Below are 27,440 nucleotides of genomic sequence, written 5' to 3'. Positions count from 1 at the left end.
TGCGCCCGGCCTAAGGTAGAACGGAAGTGGTTGTCAGTCACGTGCGTTCATGGGTGAGAATGATGATGAGTGTCACGGATCATCACATTCATCAAGTTGAAGTGCAACGTGTATCTTGGAATAAGAATAAAAGAGAATTGAATAGAAAGTAATAGTAATTGTATTGAAACTTGAGGTACAGCAGAGCTCCACACCCTTAATCTATGGTGTGCAGAAACTCCACCGTTGAAAATACATAAGTGAAAGGTTCAGGCATGGCCGAATGGCCAGCCCCCAAAACGTGATCACAGGATTCAAAATACAATCCAGGATGATAATATGATAGTAAAAAGTTCTATTTATAATAAACTAGCTCCTAGGATTTACACGAGTAAGTAATTGATGCATAAATCCACTTTCGGGGCCCACTTGGTGTATGTTTGGGCTGAGCTTGATCTATCCACGAGCTGCAGCTTCTCTTGGAGTTGAACTCCAAGTTATAACGTGTTTTGGGCGTTCAACTCCGGATCATGACGTTTTTCTGGCGTTTAACTCCAGACAGCAGCATGTACTTGGCGTTCAACGCCAAGTTACGTCATCAATTTCCGAATAAAGTATGGACTATTATATATTGCTGGAAAGCTCTGGATGTCTACTTTCCAACGTCGTTGAGAGCGCGCCAATTGGAGTTCTGTAACTCCAGAAAATCCATTTCGAGTGCAGGGAGGTCAGATTCCAACAGCATCAGCAGTCCTTTTGTCAGCCTTTTTCAGAGTTTTGCTCAAGTCCCTCAATTTCAGCCAAAAATTACCTGAAATCACAGAAAAACACACAAACTCATAGTAAAGTCCAGAAATGTGAATTTAACATAAAAACTAATGAAAACATCCCTAAAAGTAGCTTGAACTTACTAAAAACTACCTAAAAACAATGCCAAAAAGCGTATAAATTATCCGCTCATCACTCATGTTCAACAAATTCTAAATAATAGTCATATGAGGTAATCATTCTGTCTCATTTCTGTTGAGAGAAAACTTTATAATTAGCCTCTTGTTTAGTACGAACTTCCAATTTATGTTCATAAGGTGAGTTTGAGAGGTTTCAATAACACTCATAGACATCATGTTCTAACCGCAACTCTTTTAACATTATCAGCTATATCCTGAAGTAGCATTTTTCTTTGATTAAACATGAATCCATTATTTCTTCTCAAAGCAGATTATTCTCATAACCATATTACGTTATTAACATCACAAACCATCAAAGAAAGTTATGCATAACTCCAAAAAGAAAGTGATAATATTATGAAAATGGGAAATATCAGAGAAAGAAATCAAAGCAAAAGGTTTGATTAATAGATTAATATGATGCAGATGTAGTGTTTCTTTTTCTTTTTTCTACAACAAGATAATTATTCTCTCTCCCACCTTTCTTTTTGTACAACAAAAATAATAAGGTATGAACCTAAAATCTCATGCATAATATCCAAATTTCTTACCAATATAATATTTTCTGCGGCTCTGTACATAGTTATTTGGCTATACTAGGGGACTCGCACGATAATGACGACTCGCCAAGAAACTCTAATCTTAGCTTCATCAATAAGCGACCAAGATAGTTTAAGCCTTCTCCATCTCGATCTCCACCCGAAAACAAATCATGAGGCGAAGCCTCGACAAGAACAGAACCAGTGGTCAAAAGAAGTATGGTATTCATCACAGCAACAACAATCAACAATAAAGTAAATTCATAATCAGCAAAACCAATTCATATGTCAATTCATCAATTCACAAAACCCTTATTTATATATATATATATATATATATATATATATATATATATATATATATATATATATATATATATATATATTCATATTGTAAACCCAAACTATTATATCAAAAGAATTCAGAATTCAATTAAACAAATAGGTATATCAAATCAATTCAGAAATCAGAAAAATTATCATTTGCTTAAACCTATTTCATTAACTTTGAGAAAACATAGAAAAAATTAACCTGTTACCTGTTTTGGAAGATCAACTTCAGGCAGCTAGGCGAGGTGCGGCGACGTAAGGCGCGGTGCACCGATCCACGGCGAGGGACACGACGAAAGCGACACACCACCAATGGGAAGTAGAGTAGAGCAGACGCACAACCAGCACAGAGCAGACCAAGGATGACGGACAATAACGACGATGGACGCTCACACCGCCAAGGAGGAGGAGGAGGAGGAGGAGGAGGAGGAAGAGGACGACGACGACGGCGCCGCCAGCGCAGATGGAGGACGACACCAACGAATGGAGGAGAAACGTAGTGACTTCAGAGAACAAGCACTTACTAGGGTTCTTTGCTTTTGGATAAAATGGCAAGGGTAATTTTGGTATTTTGAAAAAATAGAAGTGGGTTTAATTAGCTATTCTAATATAATTAGGAGAATATTCGATATTTTAATAGAATATTCTGTTATTTCAAACGGTTTTGTCACTGTAGGGACTAAATTGAAAAAAAAATTAACATCTAGGGACCCAATTAAAAAGAAAAAAAGTATAAGGACCTAATTGAAAATTTTGCGAAACTATAGGGACCAACAGAGTAATTAAACCATATTAAAAATAAATAATTTGGTATCACAGAAGCCAAATGCTTCAGTGTTTCCAGACAAATGAAACAATGAAACACATCAAAATCATTCCTTCGAGAGACCTAACAACAACAAAGCATCAAAATTCAAACAAAAAATACTTCCAAATTCCAATTAAACTATTATCATTAATTTATTATATTCAATCAATTTTAAAATTAAAAAATTAAATAAAAAAGAGGTGAGAAACAGAACTGACACTCCTTCGGCAACTCCACTGGCGAGAAGGGACTTGCAGATGGTGGTGAAGGCGTAGGAAGGAGTAGCGGCGGCAGTGACGATGCCTTCACGACTAGTGAGCTTAGCTTCCTCGGCCAAAGTAACGATCTTTGTGACTGCAGATTTACCGCTCTTCACATCTTCCGAAGCCATACACAGAAGGGATCGATTCTCTCTCTCTTTCTCTCTCTCTGTGTCTCTTTCTCAGTCTCCAATGGATGCGATGGATCGACGGCGTCGAAGGTTGGTAGCCGAACGATAAAGTTAGAGAGAGAGAGAGAAAGAACAAGTGAGTGAGCTCACAACAATTGCAAAAGCTTTCCATAAACTTTCTTTTTTTTCCCGTTGGTTTTAATCAGATCTGCGAAGGGGATGAGAGAGTACGAGGTGAGAAGGGGATCAAAGGCAAGGGATGGGGTTTCTAAATTAAAAAATGTTAAGGGCATTTTTGGAATTTAAAAATTATTGAGGTGTTTTAGATTAGGTTTTTTATTTTTAATTTTAGAATATTCCTTTTTTAATAGAATATTCTGTTATCTTAGACTTTTTTTCTAACGATAGGGACTTGATTAAAAAAATAAATAATTTAAGGATCCAATTGAAAAGAAAAAGTATAGGGACCTAATTGAAAATTCGGTGAAATTATAGGGACCTGCATAGTAATTAAACCAATTATTTAGTGAGTCATGTGTGCACATAATTCTTTTACTCCAATAGTTGCATTCACCATTTTTGCATTGGGCGTGTGTCTCCGTTAGCAAATCTACATACGTGTAATATTTTTGTCTAGGATGGCACTATTCTAATAAGTGATGTGGCTATTCGTTGCTATGTTGGATTAATTCTTTTTAAAATTACTTATTAAGTGAAATTAACCCTAAACCTCTATCCTTTCATCTTTACAAATTGCAAAAATTTGTAGAACCCTAACAGAGAACAAAGACTATGGCTTCAGTTCATGGAATGAAAAGCCCCATATCCTTAAGTTGTGGTAGCTCTTCTGGTGGTGCATCTTCATTATTGAGGAACAAAAAGAATAAGAAATTTGACTACAATAATGGCAAGTGTTTGCATTGGCTTGAAGTAATAATACTGAAGTTTGGAACGGATTGGAATTCAGGTATATTGTTTCTTCAATGCCTTTTGTGGGAGGTACATTATGATCTTGCATTACTCTTTGAATTAGGATTTAAGGTTTTTTCCATGAGTTTTCTTTCTTTTCTTTGTGATCTGCTAATTCTGTAAAATGCACAAATTTTGAACAAAGATATGAGCATTTTATATCGGCTGGTGAAGTTGAAGGAAGTATCAGAAATGTGGGATAGAAAAAAGGAGCGAAGAAAGCCTATGGAAAAAGTTAAGGGTATACCAAAAGAAAAAGATATGATAAAACTGTATAACACAGTTAATCAAATTAATGAAGATTTAAAGTGTATTAGAAAAATAGGTTAGAAAATCTGCTAATTTGAAATTTTGTACATTGTTGTTGTGTATGATTTTTGCTCAAAAGTAAAAATTATTATGTAATTCCTTTTGAAGGTTATGTCTATTTTGTAATTTGCATTGAATAAATGAAAAACTATGTTTTGTTTCATTCTAATTTGATGTAACTAAAATATTCTAGAATTTATCCTGTGACATGCAAAATAACAAAGAAATTTCAACCTAAATAGTAGTAATTATTATTAATATTAAATCATTCTATTATCATGGTAACAACCACAAAGACCAAAATACTTAATTAAAAGTCAGTGCTTCATTATAATAACCACAACAAATCAAATATAACCAACATAGAAGTTATTAACTTGCCACAAACTAAACATACTAGAAACATAATCAAATCAAAATAGAAGTCACTGCTTCATTACATTTTGCATAAGAAAGCAAAACTAGTGTCATAACTAAAATAACAATTCACCACTTGTGTAGAAAATAAGCAACTAAAATGCAAGCAAAAGTTGTTCTAATAATCTATTTTTTTAGTTGCTCCTCCACGCATTGTCCCACCTCCATTTTTGTTGGACTTTTGTGAGCCTATTTTTGATCCACTCCCAATTTTACTTGGGCCACTTTGACCACTTGGTTCAATTGGGCCACTACCTCTTCCAGGAACTCCTCTTAGTACAAGTTTTGTTGGTCTTGGACCAACTTCATGTTGTTGTGTGAAATTTGGGGTGAGAATGAACTGCATGAATCTCCCTCACATAGCTGTGCTTGCAGCATTCATGGTTTTAGTGAATACCATAGCCTTTAGCGTTATCCCAAAACTCTTTACTTGGTTTAAGGTTGATGTTAAGCTGATATGTGGTGTTATAGGTCGCCATTCTAAGCCAATTATGGATTTGATTCACTGGCCTACGTCCTCTCAAAGCAAGTGTTGTAGAAGCATGCCTGCAAGGCAAGCCTATAAGCTGCCAAAATCAACAAGTGCACTTGTTACTCTTTCTCTTTTCTCTCTTAAGCCTACTCAGTTGTCTAGGTGCAATAGTCTCAATATATCCACTTAGAGATTTCTTGTTCCTTGTCATGACCCTCATGATATATGTTCTAATATCTTCCAACATTATGATAATTGGCTTGGTTCTATATTTCAGGATTTTATTTTTAAATATCTTACAGTTGTTATTAGTCATATTGTCTATCTTTGGCCACTCGCTAAAATATGCTTTTATCCATGATCTAGGGTCAGGTCTATTTAAATATTCCCTGGCTACATTGTTAATCCACTTTAGCATCATCATTGCAGCATCAAACTCTTGGACAATGGTAGCTTTATAGCACTCCTATACTGCCCCTTTCAACTGCTTATCCTTTCACCTTTTTGTGAAGTTATTTCAGATATGCATTGCATAGAATCAATGATGGACTCTAGGCATGAGGCCTTGTAAAGTCATAGTTAACAACCATCAACAAGCCAATTTTTACATAGCATAATAATGTAGATAGTACATAAGAACCTGAATATATACCTTCTATTGGTCACTTATAAAGTTTCAACCATGCACTCTATAATTTTCTAAGTCACAATGAAGGAGTTCAAGAAACTATCTCCAATTTTCTCTTGTTTCTGAGTCAACAACTACATAAGTAATGTGGAAGATCTAATTGTTAGTATCTTGTCCTACTGTTGTAAGCAACCGTTTCCCATAATGTCCATTAAAAAATGTCTCATCCAGTTTGATAAAAGACCTACACCCTTGTATGAGTGCTTGTTTGTAAGCCTCAAATAAGATATAAAGTCGTTTGAAAAGTGGCAAAAAATTAGGCATAAGAGTTATGTCTATGCCAATAGTGGCTCTTGGGTTGGTCTTCAGAAGCTGTAGAATGTAATCTCTCAACTTAGCATACTACTTCCTCTTTGAACCTGATTGCAGATTTTACAATCACAACTACCACCAAGTGCACCGGGTCGTACCAATTAATAAACTCACAGTGAGTGAGTGTCGATCCTACAAGGATTAACAGATTTAACAAACAATAGTCAATCAATTATTCTAGTCATACAATCAAAATTTAGGGTTTCAGAAAGCTTTGACATAAATAATGAAGTAAGCAAAGGCAAACAGTAAGCGTTGAAAGATAATATGATTAAAAGAGTTAAGGTTTTAGAGATGTTGAGTCTTCTGGATCAATACTTTCACTTTTCACCTTGATCATGCAAATATACATCCATGGTAAATCATTAATAATCAAACCCCTATCCCTTGGTAATTCGATTTCTCTTTAACCTAATTAATCGCTAATTCTTTAGTCAATTATTTATGAAAGAGTTGAAGCACGTTCATTGATTTATACGCCACACAATTCATAAGAATCTCCCCTAGTTGATTCGATGTCACTTATCAAGTCTAGTTTAAAAATTTAAGAGATGTGAGAATAAGTTTTTAAGCTTAGTTTAATTAATCAACTTTTCCAAGAAGTTAAAAGAATTCAAGTCAGAAGAGAATTGTTTCCCAACGCATTCAAATCTTTTGGATGAAGAATGAAAACTTTTTCTTAAGAAGATATCAATGCATCGATCAAAGGTAGAAAATCTAGAATATTAGTCCATAGGAATCAACAGAGCTCCTAACCTTAACCAAGGAGATTAGTTGCTCATGTCTTCAAAGAAAATTTTAAAATTATGAAAAGTAAAAAGTGCCGAGGAAAAAGGAGCCGTGAGTGACTTCTCCCCTTAAATACTAACCCTAAACAAGTTTCAAATTCAAACTTAGAACATAATCAAAATTAAGATAAATCAAATTTTCTTCATAAGTGTTTTCTTCTAGCCAAGCTCTCAATCTTATCTTCTTGCAATCTATAATTAATTGCTGTGATATTTGGCTTAAGTTGAGCCTTCAATTGACCACACAAGTGATGAAGAATTGGAGGTTTAGTGGCTAAGTTAAGGGCCCTGGAATGTGACTAAAATCTCACATGGCACGTGAGCCATTCACGTTGTACGTAGAGCCTAAATCTTGATTCAATTCACTCCCTGACTTGATCATGTGGGATGTGAAATATCTCACATTGAATGTTACATTGATTTCATTCAATTTTGTCTCTGTTTTGCTCAAGGCATTGTACGTAGAAAAACTCATGTCTCACACGAACTAGGTGTTGTCCATACACATGTTTGATGTGTACGCATGATACCTCTTAAATCTCTTGCGTACGCATGACACCTCTTTTTCGCCCTAGTTGTAAGTACGCATGCTAGATGCGTATGCATGATAGGCTAATTATCCATCTTTGTGCATACACATGCTTGATGCGTACGCATGGATCTCTTTTAATCCCCAACGTGGTGCACCATCTCCCACGTTGCATGGTCATTGTGGGTTGTTTCCAATGAGCTTTCTATTTAATCCAGAGAGCTTACTGTTTGCTCTAATTCTTTGTACTTCTTGTGTTTGATGAATCCTATCTTATGTTTTCTCTTGTTTCTTGCCAATTTTCTTCCAAATTCTCCTATAACTAATTAATTCAATTAACTCAAAGTAGTGCCTATTTAACCATGAAATCATTGCTTATCCAGCAGGAATTCTTAGCAAATTAAACAAAAATCATAAAGAAAAAACACTAAAGGTGCGAATGCATCAGAACCCTCAAAATACTCCCTTACTTTTTCATTGTTCTCTATATCTTGTTGTAGTTAATGGTGATAGTAAAATCCTTCCTGAACAAAGCCTTAACTTAAGCATATTTACGTCTAAGTTGATCCCTTAACTTCTCCTCTAATTGTTTAATAACCCAAGCTTCGTTTGCTGATTTGTTTGTGTATCTTCTAGCACATGTATGTTAATTCACAAAAGTTTTCACTTAAAAGTTTCTTGGCTCATTTGATTTGAACAATAAATATTTTAAAGAGAATTTTTATCACAGAAAATAGTTTTTCCATTTTTTAGTCTCCATTCTTCTAAACTTAATGCTCCTACCAATCTGTATGTTAAACTTTTTAACTGCTCTTTTAGATTGATCTATTGTTTCAAACATCATGCCAAGCTCTAGATGAACTAATCTAAAAGTAGCATTTGAATTTTCTTAAGGCCAAGCAGTGCAGTCTCTCCTCATAATCACTGTCACAATATGATGAACAAGGGATGTGCAATTTCTCAAACTCATATTGATGGTAGTTTGGGTTAGAATAATCATCATTATCATCATCTGAATCTAAATACTCAATTTTTACATGAGGAATATATATTTTGGGAGCTTCACTCCTGCCTCACACAAAAGTTTGTCCAGCAGGAGTTGGCCTCTTTTATGAAGCTCTCCTATTCTTTTGCTTGTTTTTTTATTGTTGGCCAGGGATCTTATTTTGTGCAGCTTGAGATTGAGGTTAAGACTCAGTTTGTGTTTGGATTTGGACTTCAGGTGGTGGATCAGGTTGTGTTTGGATTTAAACTTCAAGAGGTGGATTAGGTTATTTTTGGGTTTGGGATTTTGGTTGGCCTATTTTGGTTTTAGGTTGTGTTGCCCTTTGGTTGGATTTTCTTGTTGAAGTTAAGGTTTGTGTAGTAGATTTTTGAAATGAATTATGGGTTGTTATCTTGGTTTGTCTATTTCTTCCGACAACTTTTTGGTTGAGATTATATTTTTTTTGTACCATCTTCTTCATTTTCCTATTAGGTGATATAGGTAAAGGATTTGCATTAACAATGGATAGTTCTGTTTAGGAGTTTGGTAGTTCTTCTTCATCAACATCAACTACCTAAACCTCTGATAGAAGATCAACAATGTGCTCTCAATACACATGCACCACTCAATCATTTTTCCTAATTGTATGCTCATATATTTTTACTGCATTACTGTCAAGGCTAATTAGTTTCATTCCAAGACCACCCATGATGCCAGGGCATCTTGGGTAGCTTTACAAGCTATTTTAGTTGGTTTAGAACTTAGTTTAGTGCATTTCTTAGGTAATAAACAAGCATTTATACTTAATATTCATGCATGCATGCATGTATTAAAAGTGTAGTGAAATAATGTGAACATGAGAGCATAGGCTGCGTAATTTAGTTAAGTTAATCAAGTGATTTTTATGGCCTTTAAAAGAAGGTTTCACATGCTTATGAACTTCAAACTTTGATGCACCTTCTTTGGTTTGTGACAGGGAAAGTTGAGGCAGAGATATAGAGCCCTGGAGGAGCAAGATTTCAAGTCTAAGCTCACCACTCAAGCTCACTCAAGAGCATCCAGCACATCTAAAACTGGCGCACTCCATCAAGCTCTCCAGCAACAACAATACCTTGTTAAGCATACCAAGCTCTCTCTCAAGCTCTCTCAAGAGCGCCACTCTCAGCATGTCAAGCCTCACCACTCTCAACAAACTTTGCCACACCTTGACACCAACCTTGCCACACATCGACACCAACCTTGACATTATTCTCAACACCACTTGACACCAACCTCACCACACCATTCGGCACTCCAAGATCTCCAGCAAGCTTGCTGGAAAGCACCACTTTCACCCTTCATGCCAAAACTCAAGCTCTCTTCCAAGCTCTCCAGCAAGCTTGCTGGAGAGCGCCATTCCCACATACACTCACCACACTTGACACCTTAACTCCTTATCACAAGCATCAACCAAGGCCACGCTCTCCATCTCAAGCTCTCTCAAGAGCGCCAAGATAAGCACACCAACCTCAGTGTCACGCTCATTTTGGGCGCTCTCCAACAAGCTTGTTGGAGAGCGCCAATCATCAACAATGCCTTGGAAGTGTCACGCTTGCTCACAACGCTCACTTGCAAGCTTGATCTTCAGCGCCAGCAACAAAGACACCCCTGGAGAAGAGGCAGTGCTCACTTGGCGCTCTCCTGGGCGCTCACTCAAGAGCACCATCGATTCTAAGAATTTGAGTTTTTCTTGTTATGTGCGTACGCACAAGCCTATTCGAATGCACAAAACATGCATTTTTAAGGAAGTGTGTGCACGCAGAAGCCTATGCGCACGCACAAAAGGGTGATTCGGGTGCTCGCTTCCAGCCTTCGTTTGCAAGCTCATGTTGGAGAGCTCCTTGGACACTGCACCAAGGAAAAATTGAAGTGTGTGCGTACGCAAAATTTGGTGTGCGCACGCACAAAGGGAAGTTTTTGTGAAGTGTGCGCACGAACAAGCAAGTGTGCGTACGTACAGAAAGAAAAATGACCCACGCTCATTCTCCACGCTCTTGAGCAAGTGTAGCGCTCTCCTGGAAGGTTCCAACGCTCACGTTTCAAACTTACTACCAAGCGCCAGAGTTACGAAGCCCAAAAGCCCAATTACATCAAGTGAAGACTTTGGGAGAGTGTGCTATAAATAGAGGAAGTTTTGAACTTCACAAAGGGAGAGCTTATGGAGTAGGAATTAGATCACTACACTTTTCATTTACTTGCTTGTACTTAGCGTAGTTTTACTTTCTTGCAAGTTTACTTTCATGCAATTTTACTTTCATACACTTTCAATTCCTTTTGACTTTTCTTAGAGCAATGATCAACTAAATCCCACTCATTAGGGGGAGGAACTCTGTTGTAATTCCAATAGATTAATGCAATTCTTCTTCTTCTCAATACGCTTGTTGTAGCTAAGTAAAAGTTTTTGTGCGTCATAGATCCAATCACTACCAAGAGGGGGGTTGGATCTACTTGAATCTCTATGTAAGTCTTGAGAAAGGGATCATAGGATTCAGTTTGAGACTTCTCCCTCACAACTCTTTTGATCAAAATATTCTTAGTTGGTACATGACATATAATCTCTTTGAATTGAGATCCTAAGGGTTGTGTGGCTTATGGATTAGGAATTGAGCTTCACCTCTTCTCATGAACAATTAGATCAAGAGATTGGCAATTGATTGTGTTAAGAGAAATTGAGTTGCTAAGAGATTAGAATTCAATTATTTACAATCCGTCATAGATCTACTTCATATGATTGAGAAAGAAGTTGAGACCCATTGATTCATGAAGGATCATAACATCTCCGATCCCTAATGAATCTCACCCATTATTGTTCTCCATTTAAATTCCTTTAAATTTTTAATTTCCTTTGATTCCCAATACCCAGAACCCATTTACATTTCATGCAATTTATATTCTTTTGTCATTTACATTCTTGCCTTACTTTCTTTTCATTTAAGCTTCTGCTCTTTACTATTCCGCAATTTACTTTGAGCTCTTTATTATTCAGTCGTTTAGATTCAGCACTTTTACTTTCTACACCATTTAGTTGTTGATTCAATCACACAAAATCATCAAATATTTGTTTGACTAAAGGAACCGATTAAGTAAAGTTGCTTGATCCATCAATCCTTATGGGATCGACCTCACTCAACAGTGAGTTATTACTTGACGATCCGGTACACTTGCCAGAAAAATTTATGTTGCGTAAATTCTCACTCATCAACCCCATACCTCAGTTGAATAACCCAAGTCCTTCCAACTAATGTATTCCAAATCTTTGAATAATCCCTCTATAAGAAAAATATTCAGTGTTTCAACATTCACTCTTGATATTAAGGGAACCTCTCCTCCACTGTATACCAAAACTCCCTTGGCATTTAAGCTTTCCTTGTGGTGATACATGAATGTAATATGAGTTGATATCTATGAAGAAAACAAAACTTCAATTAAGTACTAAACCAAAAAAAAAACTAATCTTTATAACGACCACTTAGTTGTAACAAAAACCTAAGAATATTTCAATCGGCTTTAAAATAGTGGAAAAGTTATTATATTTGATCGTTTCTCCTTTGATCCTTTCTAAAATGTGATCATCGCAATTGTGATATCATACCTTCCTCGAATAAACTGAAAAACAACTCTTCCAATGTTCTTCGCATTAGAATGATTCGAACAATATCTTCACTTCACTCTCATCTCCTTTTTACTAGGGCTTTCTAATGCTTTTAGAATGTGAAGTGTATTATGAAGAACAATGAAAAAACTAGCCTCATGGTAATAAATAATCACATCACTCGTTAGAATAGTATCATTTTGGACAAAAACGTTACACATGTGCAAATTTACTAATGGAGAGTTTATTGTCAGAATGATAAATATGATCATTGGAAAAAAAATTGTATATATACATGAGCCGTTAAATGATTCAAGTATAATTATGATCTCTATATGAATTTTTAGATATATTTTTGTCCATTTTTTTTTAATTGAGTTTCAAATATTCTTATTTTTTTTTAGATGTGTTTTACTTTATGTTGAATATTGGCCGTAATATTGGATGTGTAATATTAGCTCCAAAATTTTTTTTTCTACGTTATCTTGATTGCTGTTTATTCTATTATAAATTAAATACGTTCCCCTTCAATCTACATTGGCAGTTCTGCCTTGTGGCCAAGAATTTAGATATAGAAGAAAAGCAGTAATAATGGTCGAATAGATGTTAAAATAACATATCATAATTGAACGTACAGCAATTAATTAATCATTGACAGAGTCAGCATGCATGCTTCTAGTTTAAGCAATGTTTTCGGAGTAAACTGGACTGCAATAAACCCTCTTATAAGTTGTAAAAAGCGCATCCGAAATTTCGAAGAAAAAACTTAACATAGCAAAGGAGACTAATACACACGTAAACGACAGTTGACAACGGTAAACCAAACCCACACCACACTGCAGTTTCAAGGGATTGGGTAGAAACCTCAAGCGTAGACTAGGTTTTCTTCCGTTCATTTGCCGTGACAGTTTTGTATGCACTAATTAGGATCGGTTAATTGTCAATGACTGCAACAATATAATGCTCATTGCACCCTCACATCTTGTATACATATTATTACGGTGGGTAACCGGAGATGGACTGAATGGATGGCGTTGGCTGGTCCAAATGCATGAAGGAGGAGGGCTCCGAATGGGTCTGCAGCTCGGGAGGCTCCGTCCGACTTGTTCGTACGAGGAGAGGGGGGTGGTACCTGCAAAGACACTCCGATGCCTAAGTTAGCAAGAGTGTGAGCAGGCCTAGAGAGTATTAGACTTAGAGATACCTGAGGGGTGTCAGTGTATTTATAGTGGTGAGCCAATAACCACCGTTGGAGTAGTGCCGTATCTTTAGGGTGTTAACCGCCCCCATTATCTTGGGGAGGTTAAGATATGGCTTTATGAAGCGGTTAGAGAGATTTTAGGGGCGGTTACTCATTTGAATGAGTGTTTATCTGCCAGCTAATCTCACATCCGACTTCGTCAGACCAAGTCGTGGTTGATACCGACTTCTTACGTGGAGGTCGGTACTTAGTTAGGCTTAATCCTTTAGATTAGGCCTTTTAGTTGGACCTGGGCCTTTGTCGTTGGGTCAGGGTATGAACAGTGCCCCTACTTGAGCCCAAATTTTTCTTTAAAGTTTGGGTTCAAGTATTTAATCTCGGGTTCGTAGCCGACTTATTTGGAGGAAACGTGGGTCTTATAAACCGACGTGATTTCGTGACCTTTTGTTTCTGACAGTTACGTCATTTCAAGCGTCGTGTCCGTTGGGGAAGCATTGAGGGCTTTGGTAACGGTGCAATCTCATTAATGACTGCTCCATTTTTACCATTATGCCCCTTGGCGTGTTTATAAATACTTTCCCTCTCTTTCATTTTTCCGTTTCTGCAATCTTTCAAACTTCTTCTTTCCTTGCTCGTGCTGCATTCTTGTGCTCAAAGATTTCTGCTCTTTTCAACCTCCACCTTTCGGATAAAGGTTAGTTTTATTTCTTTCACGTCATGCCTTATGTTTGCATGTGTTTGTTTTGTGGGTGAAGAGGTTGGTCTGTAGATTCTGGCTTCGTATCTTTCCTCTTTAGGGACCGTGTTTTTTGATTTTCCTTTTCTTTTTCCCTTTTGTAGGTTTCTGCCACCTTTCTTTAAAAAAATGGCTTCCGTAGATGTTCTTTCTCAGTGGGTTGATGTTACAGTCCTTGGGGAGGAACCCCTGGTCGATGCTGAGTTTATCACTCATCTTTGTACTCATCACCGGCTTTGTAATTCGGAGGAGGACGAGTCAAAATATGAGTTGATAATCCCGGGTCCGGAAGACCGGGTTTGTTTTGGGAGAGTTAATGAGGCGGCCCCTCATTTTTTCTTTATGTATGAATGTATGATCGCCCGCTTGGGTGTTTTTCTTCCTTTCTCGGATTTCGAAATGTCTGTTTTGCGCCACTGTCGAGTTGCCCCTACTCAACTTCACCCCAATTCTTGGGGTTTTTTGAAGATCTATCAGTTTATTAGTCACGCTCTGGACTTTCCGACCTCTTTGAGAATTTTCTTCTTTCTTTTTCATATGACTAAGCCCTTTAGCGGGCTAAACAATAAACAGCAATGGGTATCCTTCCGAGCCATACAAGGTCGGAGGATTTTCACCCTTTTTGACGAATCTTTCCATGACTTCAAAAACTATTTTTTCAAAGTGCAAGCTGTAGAGGGTCACCACCCCTTCTTCCTTGATGAGCACTCTTCCCCTCGCTTTCCCCTTTATTGGCTGGAGGCCTCCCCTTGTGAAAAGTATGGTCTAGATGACCTAGACGAGGTGGAGGCGGCCATTGTGGGGTTTTTCCGAGAAGCGTGGGGGAAGGCCCCATACTTGGATACTAGGAAAATCCTCCAGGGGATGCCGACTTTTGTTCGGTCTCAACTAGGTAGTGCATGCATCCCTTATTTCTGACTTGTTTCTGCCGACTTGAATTTTACCGACTTGTAACTTTTGGTAGTTGTTTCTCTTGTAGATATGGCGAAGAAAAATGCTCAGGAGTCTTACCAAAGAGTTCAGGAGGCTAAGGCGAAGTCCCGGGCTAGGTCTGGTGGTGCCAGAGCAATCACCTCTCCTCCTCCTCCTCCTCCTCCTCCTAAGAATGTAGGCACTCCCTCTCAACCCATTATAATTTCCTCTTCAACCTTGTCTCGGCCACTCCCTTCTGCCCAACTTCTTCCCGAGCCAGAGAAGAAGAAGCGCAAGACTTCAGAGTCTGGCTCTTCTTTGGATGGTGGGGTTAAGGCGGATGCTCTTGCATTCGTCCGAAAGAACATCTATCCTTTTATAAATATGGATGATGTTTCTGTTCGGAACCACCTCACCACTCTGGCCGAGGAGAGTTTTAGGGCGGCGGGTGTTTGTGGTAAACTTTTGGACATTTTCGAAAAGACTCCCCTTAGCTCTTTGGGGGCAACCTCAAAGGTTGCAGAGTTAGAGGGGAGGCTCCTTGCTTACCAGGATCATGAGAGGGAGTTGAGGGGGGAGGTAGCTAAATTGAGGGAGGAGAGAGATAGCCTCCGGGAGAAGGAGAGCAAGCTGCAGGCCCAATGTACTATGGAGGCGAATTTGAGGAAGGCAGCACAGGACAGCTACCAAAGCTTATTTCAAGATATTGTGGCTATGAGGAAGGATTTGCTGAATTCTCGGAACGCTTATGCCGAGTTGGAGGACTCTATTGCGGATGGTGCCGAGGACTCGGGGGCAGAGGATTATTGAGTCTCCTCCTCGTTCCAAAGATGCTCCTAGTTCTTCAGACATTCCTCCGACTTCCTCTTCAGCTTCTCTTCCAGGTCCTGGTGGCGCTCCTCCTGAGTCTGGCGGTGGTGATTCCTCTACTCCTTTGAAAAAATGACTTTTATATTTTTTTATGGCTATATGGGGGCCCAGCCTGTGGGTCCCCCTTTTTTAAACTTATTTACATGTTTGTGTTGGTGACCTGTGAACAATTCCTTTCTGGCCTTTTGAGGCCGTTAACAAAATATTTCTGGCGAGTGCCCTTTTGAATAAGGGTGTAGAAAAATAAATGCCCTTTTTTGGATAAGGGTTCTAAGTTACCTTGTGCGTGTATGCTTTTCTAATTTCGATATTTCAAACCCTCTTGATCTTTTTCCGAAAACCTTTTTGTGGGCTTGTATCGTTTTTTCGAGCCTTTTCGTTTAAGGGCTTTTATGCAGCCTTTAAACTTTCCTCAGGTTTTCCAATCTCTTTTTCGTTATCCTTTATACTCAACTTTGCTTTAGCGAGTTTTTATGACTTAGGTTATTTTTGCGATGCGTTTTTCTTCTGCTCGGGGGACTTCCGAGTTTGTTTTACTCGGATTCTCATTTCGACTTGAGAGTCGGATTGTTCCCGAGTTTTTACGATCAACTCATATAACCTCTTTACGCCGACTTGTACCTCGTCGTTTTATCCTGACGACCATCTAGGTCGGTTCATGGGATTTTCACGTTTTGTCGAGCTTAAGTCGGCGCGTTTCGTAGAAAGACTTAGAAAAATAAAGAAGGATATTATAAGAGATATTGTAAAATAAAAAGATCTTTATTAATTGCGGAGGTACCTTCTTGCTACTAAGGGTCTTGATAACTTATTTCCCTTAGCCTCTACTATGATGCCTCGTTAAAAACCCTTCTCCAGAAAAAACCCTTTTGGGAAAAAATCATGAAGTTGGGAAAAGAGTACATCAGGGAGTAGAGTTCGCTTTTAACTGTAGTACCTTTTCATATTACAAGCATGCCACGACCTTGGTAGCTCAGTGCCGTTCAGGTCGGTTACTTTATAATAACCTTTCCCTAGCACTTCCTTGATTTTGTATGGTCCCTTCCAATTTGCGGCGAGCTTTCCTTCTCCCGATTTGTTGACTCCAATGTCGTTTCTGATTAGGACCAAGTCATCCGGGGCAAATGTTCTTCGAATGACTTTCTTGTTGTACCTGGTAGTCATCCTTTGTTTCAATGCCGCTTCTCTTATCTGGGCACCTTCTCGGACTTTGGGGAGCAAGTCGAGCTCCTCTTTGTGTCCCCGTACATTTCCGACTTTGTCGTGGAGAATTACCCTTGGGCTTTGCTCATTGATTTCTATTGGAATCATGGCTTCTATACCATAGACTAGTCGGAAAGGTGTTTCTCCTGTGGCGGATTGGGGAGTTGTTCTATAAGCCCATAGCACCTGAGGGAGCTCTTCAGCCCAAGCTCCCTTTGCTTCCTGTAGTCTCTTCTTTAATCCTGCCAGTATGACTTTGTTGGCTGCCTCGGCTTGCCCATTGGCTTGTGGGTGTTCCACCGAGGTGAACTGATGCTTGATTTTCATACTGGCTACTAGGCTTCTGAAGGTGGCGTCAGTAAATTGGGTGCCATTGTCTGTAGTAATGGAATAAGGTATTCCATATCTGGTGATGATGTTTTTGTAGAGGAACCTGCGACTTCTTTGAGCAGTGATGGTGGCTAATGGCTCTGCTTCTATCCACTTTGTGAAGTAATCTATTCCCACGATCAAGTATTTGACTTGTCCTGGTGCTTGGGGAAAACGACCTAACAAGTCCATTCCCCATTTTGCAAAAGGCCATGGAGAAGTGATACTGATGAGCTCTTCTGGGGGAGCTACGTGGAAATTTGCATGCATCTGACATGGTTGGCATTTTTTCACAAATTCTGTGGCATCTCTTTGCAAGGTCGGCCAATAGAATCCTGCTCGGATTACCTTCCTGGCGAGCGACCTTGCTCCGAGATGGTTTCCGCAGATCCCACTATGTACTTCCTCCAACACCTTGGCGGTTCTTGAGGTCGGTACGCACTTTAACAATGGTGTTGATATCCCTCTTCTGTAGAGGACATTTCTCACCATAGTGTAATGTTGTGCTTCCCTTCGGATCTTTTTAGCTTCTTTCTCCTCCTTAGGGAGGATGTCGAATTTCAGGTATTCGACTAAGGGATTCATCCATCCGAGGTTTAAACCGACTACCTCAAGTACTTCTTGTTTATCTTCTGTTTTTGCTATCGAGGGCTCTTGGAGGGTTTCTTGAATCAGGCTTCTGTTGTTTCCTCCTGGTTTGGTACTTGCTAATTTGGATAGGGCATCTGCTCTGCTGTTTAGATCCCGAGTTATGTGCTTGACCTCGGTTTCTGCAAAGCGCCCAAGGTGCTCCAAGGTTTTTTCCAAGTACCTCTTCATATTAGGGTCCTTTGCCTGATATTCTCCGCTTATTTGGGAGGTCACCACCTGTGAGTCGCTGTATATCATCACTTTTGTAGCACCGACTTCTTCTGCCAATTTTAGTCCAGCTATCAAGGCTTCATATTCTGCCTGATTATTTGAGGCCGGAAATTCAAATTTTAAGGAGACCTCTATCTGGGTTCCTCTTTCATCAACTAGTATTATGCCTGCACCGCTTCCTGTTTTGTTGGAGGATCCGTCTACATAGAGTTCCCATGTAGTTGGTTTTTCCTATTGGTCCCCTGCGTATTCTGCCACAAAGTCGGCAAGGCATTGGGCTTTGATTGCTGTCCGAGTTTCATATCTCAAATCGAACTCGGAGAGCTCTATTGCCCATTGAACCATTCTCCCTGCAACATCCGTCTTTTGGAGGATTTGCTTCATGGGTTGGTTCGTACGGACTCTTATTGTGTGAGCTTGAAAGTAAGGTCGTAGCCTTCGTGAGGCTATTACTAAGGAGTAGGCAAACTTTTCTAGTTTGTGGTACCTTAGTTCAGGGCCTTGCAGGACCTTACTGATGAAGTAGACTGGGTGTTGTCCGACCTCGTCTTCTTTTATCAGGGCCGACGAGACAGCCCCGTTTGCTACAGACAAGTACAAAACGAGGTCTTTTCCTGGTGTTGGTCGGGTCAGGATAGGAGGTTGGCTTAAAAACTTTTTGAACTCTTGGAACGCCTCCTCGCATTCCGGAGTCCATTCGAATGGGCATCCCTTCTTTAATAAGGAAAATAGTGGAAGGGATTTTATTGCTGATCCTGTCAAAAATCTGGAGAGGGCTGCAAGTCGGCCATTGAGCTGCTAAACCTCTCTCAAACAAGTCGAACTTTTCATTTCTAGGATGGCTCTACATTTATCGGGATTGGCCTCAATCCCTCTTTGTGTTAGCATAAATCCTAGAAATTTTCCTGCTTCCACCGCGAAGGCGCATTTTGCGGGATTTAGTCTCATCCCATGCAACCTTATAGTGTCGAAGACTTGTGAGAGGTCGGATAAGAGGTTGACTTCTTGCTTGGTTTTTACTAGCATGTCGTCGACGTATACTTCCATTAGGCTCCCTAGATGGGGGGAAAACACTTTATTCATCAGCCTTTGATACGTGGCTCCTGCATTCTTTAATCCGAATGGCATGACCACGTAGCAGTAGTTGGCTCTGGGCGTGATGAATGATGTTTTCTCCTGGTCGGGTTCATACATCGGGATTTGGTTATATCCCGAGTAGGCGTCCATGAATGATAAGTATTGGTACTCCGAGCTGGAGTCCACCAGGGTATCAATACTTGGTAAGGGATAAGGGTCCTTAGGACATGCCTTATTCAAGTCGGTATAGTCGACGCACATTCTCCATTTACCATTCTGTTTTTTGACTAGCAATACATTGGCTAGCCATGTTGGGTACTTGACCTCTCTAATAAAGCCGGCTTCCAGGAGCGCCTGTACTTGCTCTTCTACTATTAGGGCTCGTTCCGTGCCGAGCTTGCGTCTTCTTTGTTGTACAGGTCGGGACCCTGGGTAAACCGAGAGCCTATGGGACATGAGCTCGGGATCAATCCCAGGCATGTCGGAAGCCTTCCATGCGAAGAGGTCGGAATTAGCTCTTAGGAGTTCAGCCAACCCTTGTTTTAGGGTTTCCCCTAGGTTGGCTCCTATATAAGTGTTTTTTCCTTCCTCTCCACCGACTTGTATCTCCTCGGTTTTTCCTCCCAGTTGAGGTCGCAGCTCTTCTCTGGCCCTTGCGCCACCGAGCTCTATAGTGTGGACTTCTTTGCCCTTTCCTCTCAGATTTAGGCTTTCATTGTAGCATTTCCTCGCCAATTTTTGGTCTCCTCTCACTGTTGCTATTCCCGCTGAGGTCGAAAATTTCATGCAGAGGTGGGGAGTGGATACCACTGCTCCGAGCCGATTAAGGGTAGTCCTGCCAATTAAGGTATTGTAGGCTGACCCTTCATCAATGACTATGAAGTCTATACTCAGAGTCTTTGATTTTTCCCCTTTTCCGAAAGTGGTGTGAAGGGGTAAAAATCCTAGTGGTTTTATTGGCGTGTTCCCTAATCCATATAGGGTGTCGGGGTAGGCTCTCAATTCTTTCTCATCTAACCCAAGCTTGTCGAAAGCAGGTTTGAAGAGAATGTCCGCCGAGCTTCCTTGGTCCACTAGAGTTCGGTGGAGATGGGCATTGGCTAGGATCATAGTTATCACCACGGGATCGTCGTGCCCGGGGATTATCCCTTGCCCATCTTCTTTTGTGAACGAAATAGTGGGGAGATCGGGTGACTCTTCCCCAACTTGATAGACTCTTTTGAGATGTCTTTTCCGAGAAGATTTGGTGAGTCCTCCTCCCGCAAATCCTCCTGAGATCATATGGATATGCCTCTCTGGGGTCTGTGGTGGTGGATCTCTTCTATCCATATCCTCTCGCTTTCTCTTTCCGTGACTGTCCGTCCTTTCCATGAGATATCTATCAAGCCGACCTTCTCTAGCCAGCTTTTCTATCACATTCTTAAGGTCGTAACAGTCGTTAGTGGAGTGACCATATATTTTATGGTACTCGCAATAATCGCCGCGACTCCCCCCTTTTTTATTTTTAATAGGTCTAGGGGGTGGCAGCCTTTCAGTGTGGCAAATCTCTCTGTATACATCCACTATAGAAGTTTTTAGAGGAGTATAAGAGTGATATTTTCTGGGCCTCTCGAGACCGAGTTCTTCCCTTTTCTTGGCTTCCCTTTCCCTCTCCTTAGTTGAGGGAGGGGGTCCAGGTCGCCAACTCAGGTCCCTTAATTTGGCATTCTCTTCCATATTAATGTACTTTTCTGCCCTTTCTTGTACATCACTTAGAGAAACGGGGTGCCTTTTAGATATGGACTGTGAGAAGGGACCTTCTCTGAGCCCATTGACTAGCCCCATTATGACTGCCTCTGTGGGCAGGTCCTGGATCTCTAAACATGCTTTGTTGAACCTTTCCATATAGGCTCGTAAAGACTCTCCGACCTCCTGTTTTATTCCCAGGAGGCTCGGTGCATGTTTTACCTTGTCTTTCTGAATTGAGAACCTCATCAAAAACTTCCTTGAGAGGTCTTCAAAGCTAGTGATTGATCTCGAGGGAAGGCTATCGAACCACTTCATCGCCGCTTTTGATAAAGAGGTCGGGAAGGCTTTGCATCGAGTAGCGTCGGAGGCATCGGCTAGATACATCCGACTTTTGAAGTTGCTCAGATGATGCTTTGGATCCGTGGTTCCATCATAGAGGTCCATATCAGGGCTTTTGAAGTTTCTTGGAATTTTTGCCCTCATGATGTCCTCGCTGAAAGGATCTTCTCCGCCCGAGAATTGTTCTTCCTGTTCGTCGCGGGAGTTGTGACTCTTGAGGGAGGATTCTTGCTGTAAGAGTTTTCTTTCTAACTCTTTTCGCCGCTCCATCTCCTCTTTGAGGTACTTTTCAGTTTTCTTTTGCTTCTCCCGCTCTTGCTCCAATTGTTCCAGGCGGCTGTGGACTAATCCCATTAGTTCAGCTACGTGGGATGGTCCGCCTTTTTCTGATTCGCGCCCATCTGAGGAATTTACCTTCGGGTTCTTCACTCCGGAGGTGCCTTCTCTATGTTGATTATTAACTTCCTGGTGTAGGGCTAGATCCGCATCGTTATTACTCATGTCCAGATTCTCTTGTTCGGAATCTGTTTCGACATGGCCTTCTTCGTGGGATCTGTCCGCCATCAATGGATGATCTCTCGGGTCCCCGGCAACGGCGCCAATGTTACGGTGGGTAACCGGAGATGGACTGAATGGATGGCGTTGGCCGGTCCAAATGCATGAAGGAGGAGGGCTCCGAATGGGTCTGCAGCTCGGGAGGCTCCGTCCGACTTGTTCGTACGAGGAGAGGGGGGTGGTACCTGCAAAGACACTCCGATGCCTAAGTTAGCAAGAGTGTGAGCAGGCCTAGAGAGTATTGGACTTAGAAATACCTGAGGGGTGTCAGTGTATTTATAGTGGTGAGCCAATAACCACCGTTGGAGTAGTGCCGTATCTTTAGGGTGTTAACCGCCCCCATTATCTTGGGGAGGTTAAGATATGGCTTTATGAAGCGGTTAGAGAGATTTTAGGGGCGGTTACTCATTTGAATGAGTGTTTATCTGCCAGCTAATCTCACATCCGACTTCGTCAGACCAAGTCGTGGTTGATACCGACTTCTTACGTGGAGGTCGGTACTTAGTTAGGCTTAATCCTTCAGATTAGGTCTTTTAGTTGGACCTGGGCCTTTGTCGTTGGGCCAGGGTATGAACACATATATTAACGAAAAAGACTCAATTGCGATTTTGCTTATTACTAGTATGTCTATTCATTTAGATTGGATAAAAATTATCTAAGATATTGATCTTCTATTTTATTACGGAATATCTTGAATACTCATTCAATCGTACTTAACTCAAATAAATTGTGTTAATTTTTAGCGATAAATTATTCTGAGCTATATCAATTTAATCAGTTTTAGTGACAGTACTATAAACTTGACATTCAAAATTACATTAATGTCACATATAATCTGAACGTTTTTTAACAGTTACCATGTTATAAACACAGATCATATTTTACAACACAAGTTCGATTTTTAACGTCCGTAACAAAACTTTTTCTTTGGTGTACAAAATAATACTTTAATATATAATCTATAACATTTCTTTAATAATAAATACTCAGATTCTAAATCCATGTTAAAATAACGAAATATCGAATGTTCATAAATTCTACAAATGAAAGAGACCTCCCGAATGAAAAACGAGAGATTCTATCTTTTTCCATGTAAAAAAAGTTCATTTTAGAATATTTTATAAGTATTAATTTTTTTCATTGAAATTTTTTTATTGTATTCTCTTTATATTTTTAAATATTTATGATAATAAATCAAAAAATTAAGTTTAATATTTATATAACATAATGTTCGAAATTATGAGTTTAAAAGTTAATTACTTTTACTTATATTTATGTGATAATACATGATTATATATCTTGTGTAATAAAATTTGTTGCGTGAAATTGGCTTTTCTTTTCCATTAATTATATATTATTTTCTATTTGTTACGGTACGTTATTTAATTGGTGACCAAGTTGGCGTTGAATGTTGACGTGATTTGTTGGTGGAGATTCTAAAAAACGCAGGTCAAAAGAGGACGTCCTGGCAGAGTTTTTATATATAGACAAGATGCGGTGACTGAAACGAAATTCGCGGGAAACATAACTGACTCCAAAAACGACGGTTATGTCCAACGCCCATTTTACATTCTTCTTCAAACGGAAACTCTGAGTCAGGTTTGGATTACAAAGAAGAACAACAGGAACAACTTCCTCCTCCTTCTTCTTCTTCTTTCTCTATACCAAAACATTCTACTACACCTGTCCACACCTGTCTCCGAGTTTCCGTTATCTCTTAAATCCTAAATCTTCCACCATAAATCAATCACAAGAAACATAATATAACGTACCGCTTCGGTTTCTGCTTTCTTGCATTGCCATGCATACTCATTTGATTTTGTGATTTCATTCATTTCTTTTTTCTTCTTTTTTTTTTTTATTCCTTTGGTTAAATACAATCTGGATTTCTCCCACTGGACCCCAAATCCAACTTGTCTCTTTGAAGTTCTCACAGAACTTCATTGAGACATCATTTGGAATTGTTCATACGCAAATAACAGGAGGAGGAGGAGTCATTCCAGCTTAATTTTCAAGGTATATGATATTATTTTCCATCTCTATTTGACTATGGTCTCGTTTTCATATTATATTAACCTTTTATGGATTTTGGGTTGTTTCTTGTTACAAAGGTTTGTAAAGCCGCCGGAATGGAACAGTTCCGGCACATTGGAGAGACTCTTGGGAGTTTGAAAGCGCTTATGGTATTGCGAGATGAAATTCAAATCAACCAACGGCAGTGCTGTTTGATCCTTGAAATGTTTAGCTTGGCGTTCGAGACGATTGCAGAGGAGATCAGGCAGAATCTGAAGCTGGAAGAGAGAAGCAGCAAATGGAAGCCTCTGGAGTTGCCTCTGAGAGAGCTTTGCAGGGTTTTCAAGGAAGCCGAGTTGTACATCCGGCAATGTTTGGATTCAAAGGAGTGGTGGGGGAAAGCCATCACCATGTCTAACAATTCTGACTGTGTTGAGTTCCATATCCACAATCTCCTTTGCTGTTTCCCGGCCGTGATCGAGGCCATTGAGAATGCAGGGGAGGCGTGTTGTCTTGATCAGACCGAGAAGGAGAAAAAGAAGGTCATGGTGTCAAGGAAATATGACATGGAATGGAATGATTCCAAGCTTTTCCAATGGAGATTTGGGAAGCAGTACTTGGTCTCTCGGGATATCATCAGCCAATTGGAGAATGCGTGGAAGGAAGATAGGTGGAGGCTCATAGAATCACTCAAGGAGAAGAAAACTACGTCCAAGAAGAACGAGCAGCGGCTCGCCGAGATACTCTTGAAGAAGCTTGTAAATGGATCTGACAGCAAAATGAATCAGGATCTTTGGCCAATCCACGTTCTCGTGGGGGCCAAGGATTACCAGGTGAGGCGAAGATTGGGAAAGGGGAAGGAGTATAAGGAAGTGAGTTGGCTTGGACAGAGTTTTGCATTGAGGTACTTCATTGGAGAGAAGCAAGCCTATGAAGGTGAGATTTCAAAATTGTTATGTCTTTCTCACCCCAACATATTGCAATACCTTTGTGGATTCTACGATGAGGAGAAGAAAGAGTTTAATCTTGTGATGGAGTTGATGAGCAAGGATTTGTGGACCTACATGAAGGAGAATAGCGGTCCAAGGAGGCAGATCTTGTTCTCAATTCCAGTTGTGGTGGATCTCATGCTTCAAATTGCAAGAGGCATGGAGTATCTCCACTCCAAGAAAATCTACCATGGAGATCTTAACCCTTACAGTGTTCTACTCAAAGCAAGGAACTCCCAAGAAGGTTACTTCCATGCAAAAGTCTCAGGATTTGGCCTTCCTTCCCTGAGGAACCGCGATCCGGCACAGAACCCCGAGGACCTGAACCCTAGCATATGGTATGCTCCGGAAGTACTGCACGAGATAGAAAAAGGAGGGAAGGTTTCTACCTGGTGCAAGTACTCGGAGAAAGCAGACGCATACAGCTTTGGAATGATTTGCTTTGAGTTGCTGACAGGGAAAGTCCCTTTCGAAGATAACCACCTTCAAGGGGAGAGAACCACACAGAACATCAAAGCAGGGGAGAGGCCTCTCTTCCCTGGTCGCTCCCCAAAATACCTTGTTAGCTTAATCAAGAAGTGTTGGCAAACCGATCCTTCACAGCGTCCTACTTTCTCTTCTATTTGTAGGATCTTGCGTTACACCAAGAAGTTCCTCTCCACCAGTACTGAGTACTATATCATTAATCCCGAACTTAACAACCTTGAGCTTCAATCTCCACCTGTTGATTGCTGCGATATAGAGACCACTTTCCTTAAGAATCTACCGGAGGAGATGGCGCCACATGTTTCCGCTGTTTCTCAAATTCCTTACCAGATCTATGCTTACAAGGTTGTGGAGAAAGGGAAGATCAGCCTCTTGAATTCAAGAGATAAAGGCAGCGAGACAGAGTTGCCAAAGGAAGATTCTCCTCAAGGAAGCGATGAATTCAGCTTCGCTTTTGAAGATGATCAAGTTTCCGCGGCTGAACCCTTTCAGTTTATAACTTCTCCCAAGTCAGTTCATGGCGGCGAAAAACCGTCTTTTTTCTCCGAAGCACCGGCGAAGAAGACTGTTAGAATAAAGAGCCCAGTGCGAAAACTTGACAAGCTCAAGAAAGACCAAGGTTTGTTGCTGCTTCCTACATGATTTGTATTTGTATTTGTAAAATATTAAACTAAACTAATCTTATAAACATTGATAGGAGCGAAATCAATGCCGGCATCTCGCGTTACTTTAAAGGCAAGTAAGGCATATCTGGCGTCACCGGCAGCTAGTCCATTGCACCCTTCACTGAGAAAAAAACCAACACAAGTCTCAGAGACAGAGCGCAACACTCCTAAGAACAACAAAGCTGTGACCACTACTCCTTCGACCCCAATAAGGAGAAGAAAATGCGAAGGGCATCACGTGCCAGAATTCATGGGAAGCCCGAGGGTGAAACCAAGGGATCAGTCGCCATTAATGGCTAACAAGCTGAAGAAGACACCGCTGACAATGACCCCAGGAAGGATAATGGCACGTACAAGCGACGCGCATTTGATACTGCAGAAGAGGCTCTTGATGGGTTCAAGCACAAGCAAAGGAGGAAGATGGGACCATGGAACTGAACACAGGACATCGCTGTCATCATTGGCATTGAGTCCTTTGAGTCCATATGTGATGAGAAGAAGAAGATCAACGGCGACAGCAGCAACATCATGTGGCCACGCCTCTGACTCGGAGAGCACTTGTTCTAAGCACAAAAGAGAGAGCATATCACCATTCGCAATGAGTCCTTTGAGCCCCTACGCTTCCAGAACAACAGCCTGCGGCCATGTCTCCGATTAATTAAGAAACACCCGCCAAAAACCATCATTTGTTCTCCTGATTTTTTTTGCCACCGGAAAAAGAGATAACAAAATCAAAATCAAAACAAAATCTAATTTAATTCATTTGTGTGGACCCCAAGTAAGTCAAAGAAAAGAAAGAAGCAATGTACAGAATTTTTTATTTTTTATTTTTTTTATTTGTCAAGGTTAGAAGCCGAGTTTCGTGCTTGGTTTTATTGTTTGCTGTCTTTCACAGAATTCCGTTTTTCATTTAGGACTCTAGCTTTTAGCAGCTTAATTTTTGGGTGGATGAATGGGTTATCTCATAATTTGATGTATTTCTTTTTACTTTCTTTCAAAAAATTTTAATAATAAGATGTTAAACAAAGAATTTTTTAATAACAAAGGATTAAGGATTAAGAGAAAATATTAATTTTCAAATTTAAAGGTATAAAGAACTTAATATTTCCATTTAAATAACCTTATCAAGTATACTAAAATTGGATAGAAGCAAAATGTTTAGGACAGAAATTAATTTGTAAATGGATTTAAGAATGGTGAAATGCTGAAGAATGGATGAATGGCGTTTTATGCACAAATGTAAAACCATAAAATGTAACATGCGTTTTGTGTGGGACAAAGATCAAGAATATGTTGCATCATGCAAAACGTAACCTGCGATTGGTAGGACAAGGCAACCAAT

The 27,440-nt window shown here is 40.0% G+C and overlaps 1 protein-coding gene across 1 annotated transcript; it reads left to right on the top strand.

Moving 5' to 3' along the window:
- The first annotated feature begins 23,474 nt into the window (after nucleotides 1-23,474).
- LOC112801432 (uncharacterized) lies at nucleotides 23,475-27,085 on the top strand. The gene is made up of 3 exons (XM_025844149.3): nucleotides 23,475-23,961; nucleotides 24,057-26,052; nucleotides 26,131-27,085. Exons 2-3 carry the CDS (start codon nucleotides 24,075-24,077, stop codon nucleotides 26,754-26,756), a joined length of 2,604 nt encoding a protein of 867 aa, XP_025699934.1. The 5' UTR covers nucleotides 23,475-23,961; nucleotides 24,057-24,074; the 3' UTR covers nucleotides 26,757-27,085.
- Nucleotides 27,086-27,440: the final 355 nt, after the last annotated feature.

The sequence above is a fragment of the Arachis hypogaea genome, chromosome 5, assembly GCF_003086295.3.
Source record: "Arachis hypogaea cultivar Tifrunner chromosome 5, arahy.Tifrunner.gnm2.J5K5, whole genome shotgun sequence".
In the NCBI taxonomy this organism is placed as follows: Eukaryota; Viridiplantae; Streptophyta; class Magnoliopsida; order Fabales; family Fabaceae; genus Arachis; species Arachis hypogaea.
This window is presented reverse-complemented; position numbering and strand designations above follow the sequence as displayed.

Bases quoted from the DNA above. Each gene is read 5' to 3' on its own strand.
- LOC112801432 (XM_025844149.3), top strand. From the start codon at position 24,075: ATGGAACAGTTCCGGCACATTGGAGAGACTCTTGGGAGTTTGAAAGCG. The intron at 26,053-26,130 runs GTTTGTTGCTGC...AAACATTGATAG, and splicing joins CAAGCTCAAGAAAGACCAAG to GAGCGAAATCAATGCCGGCA.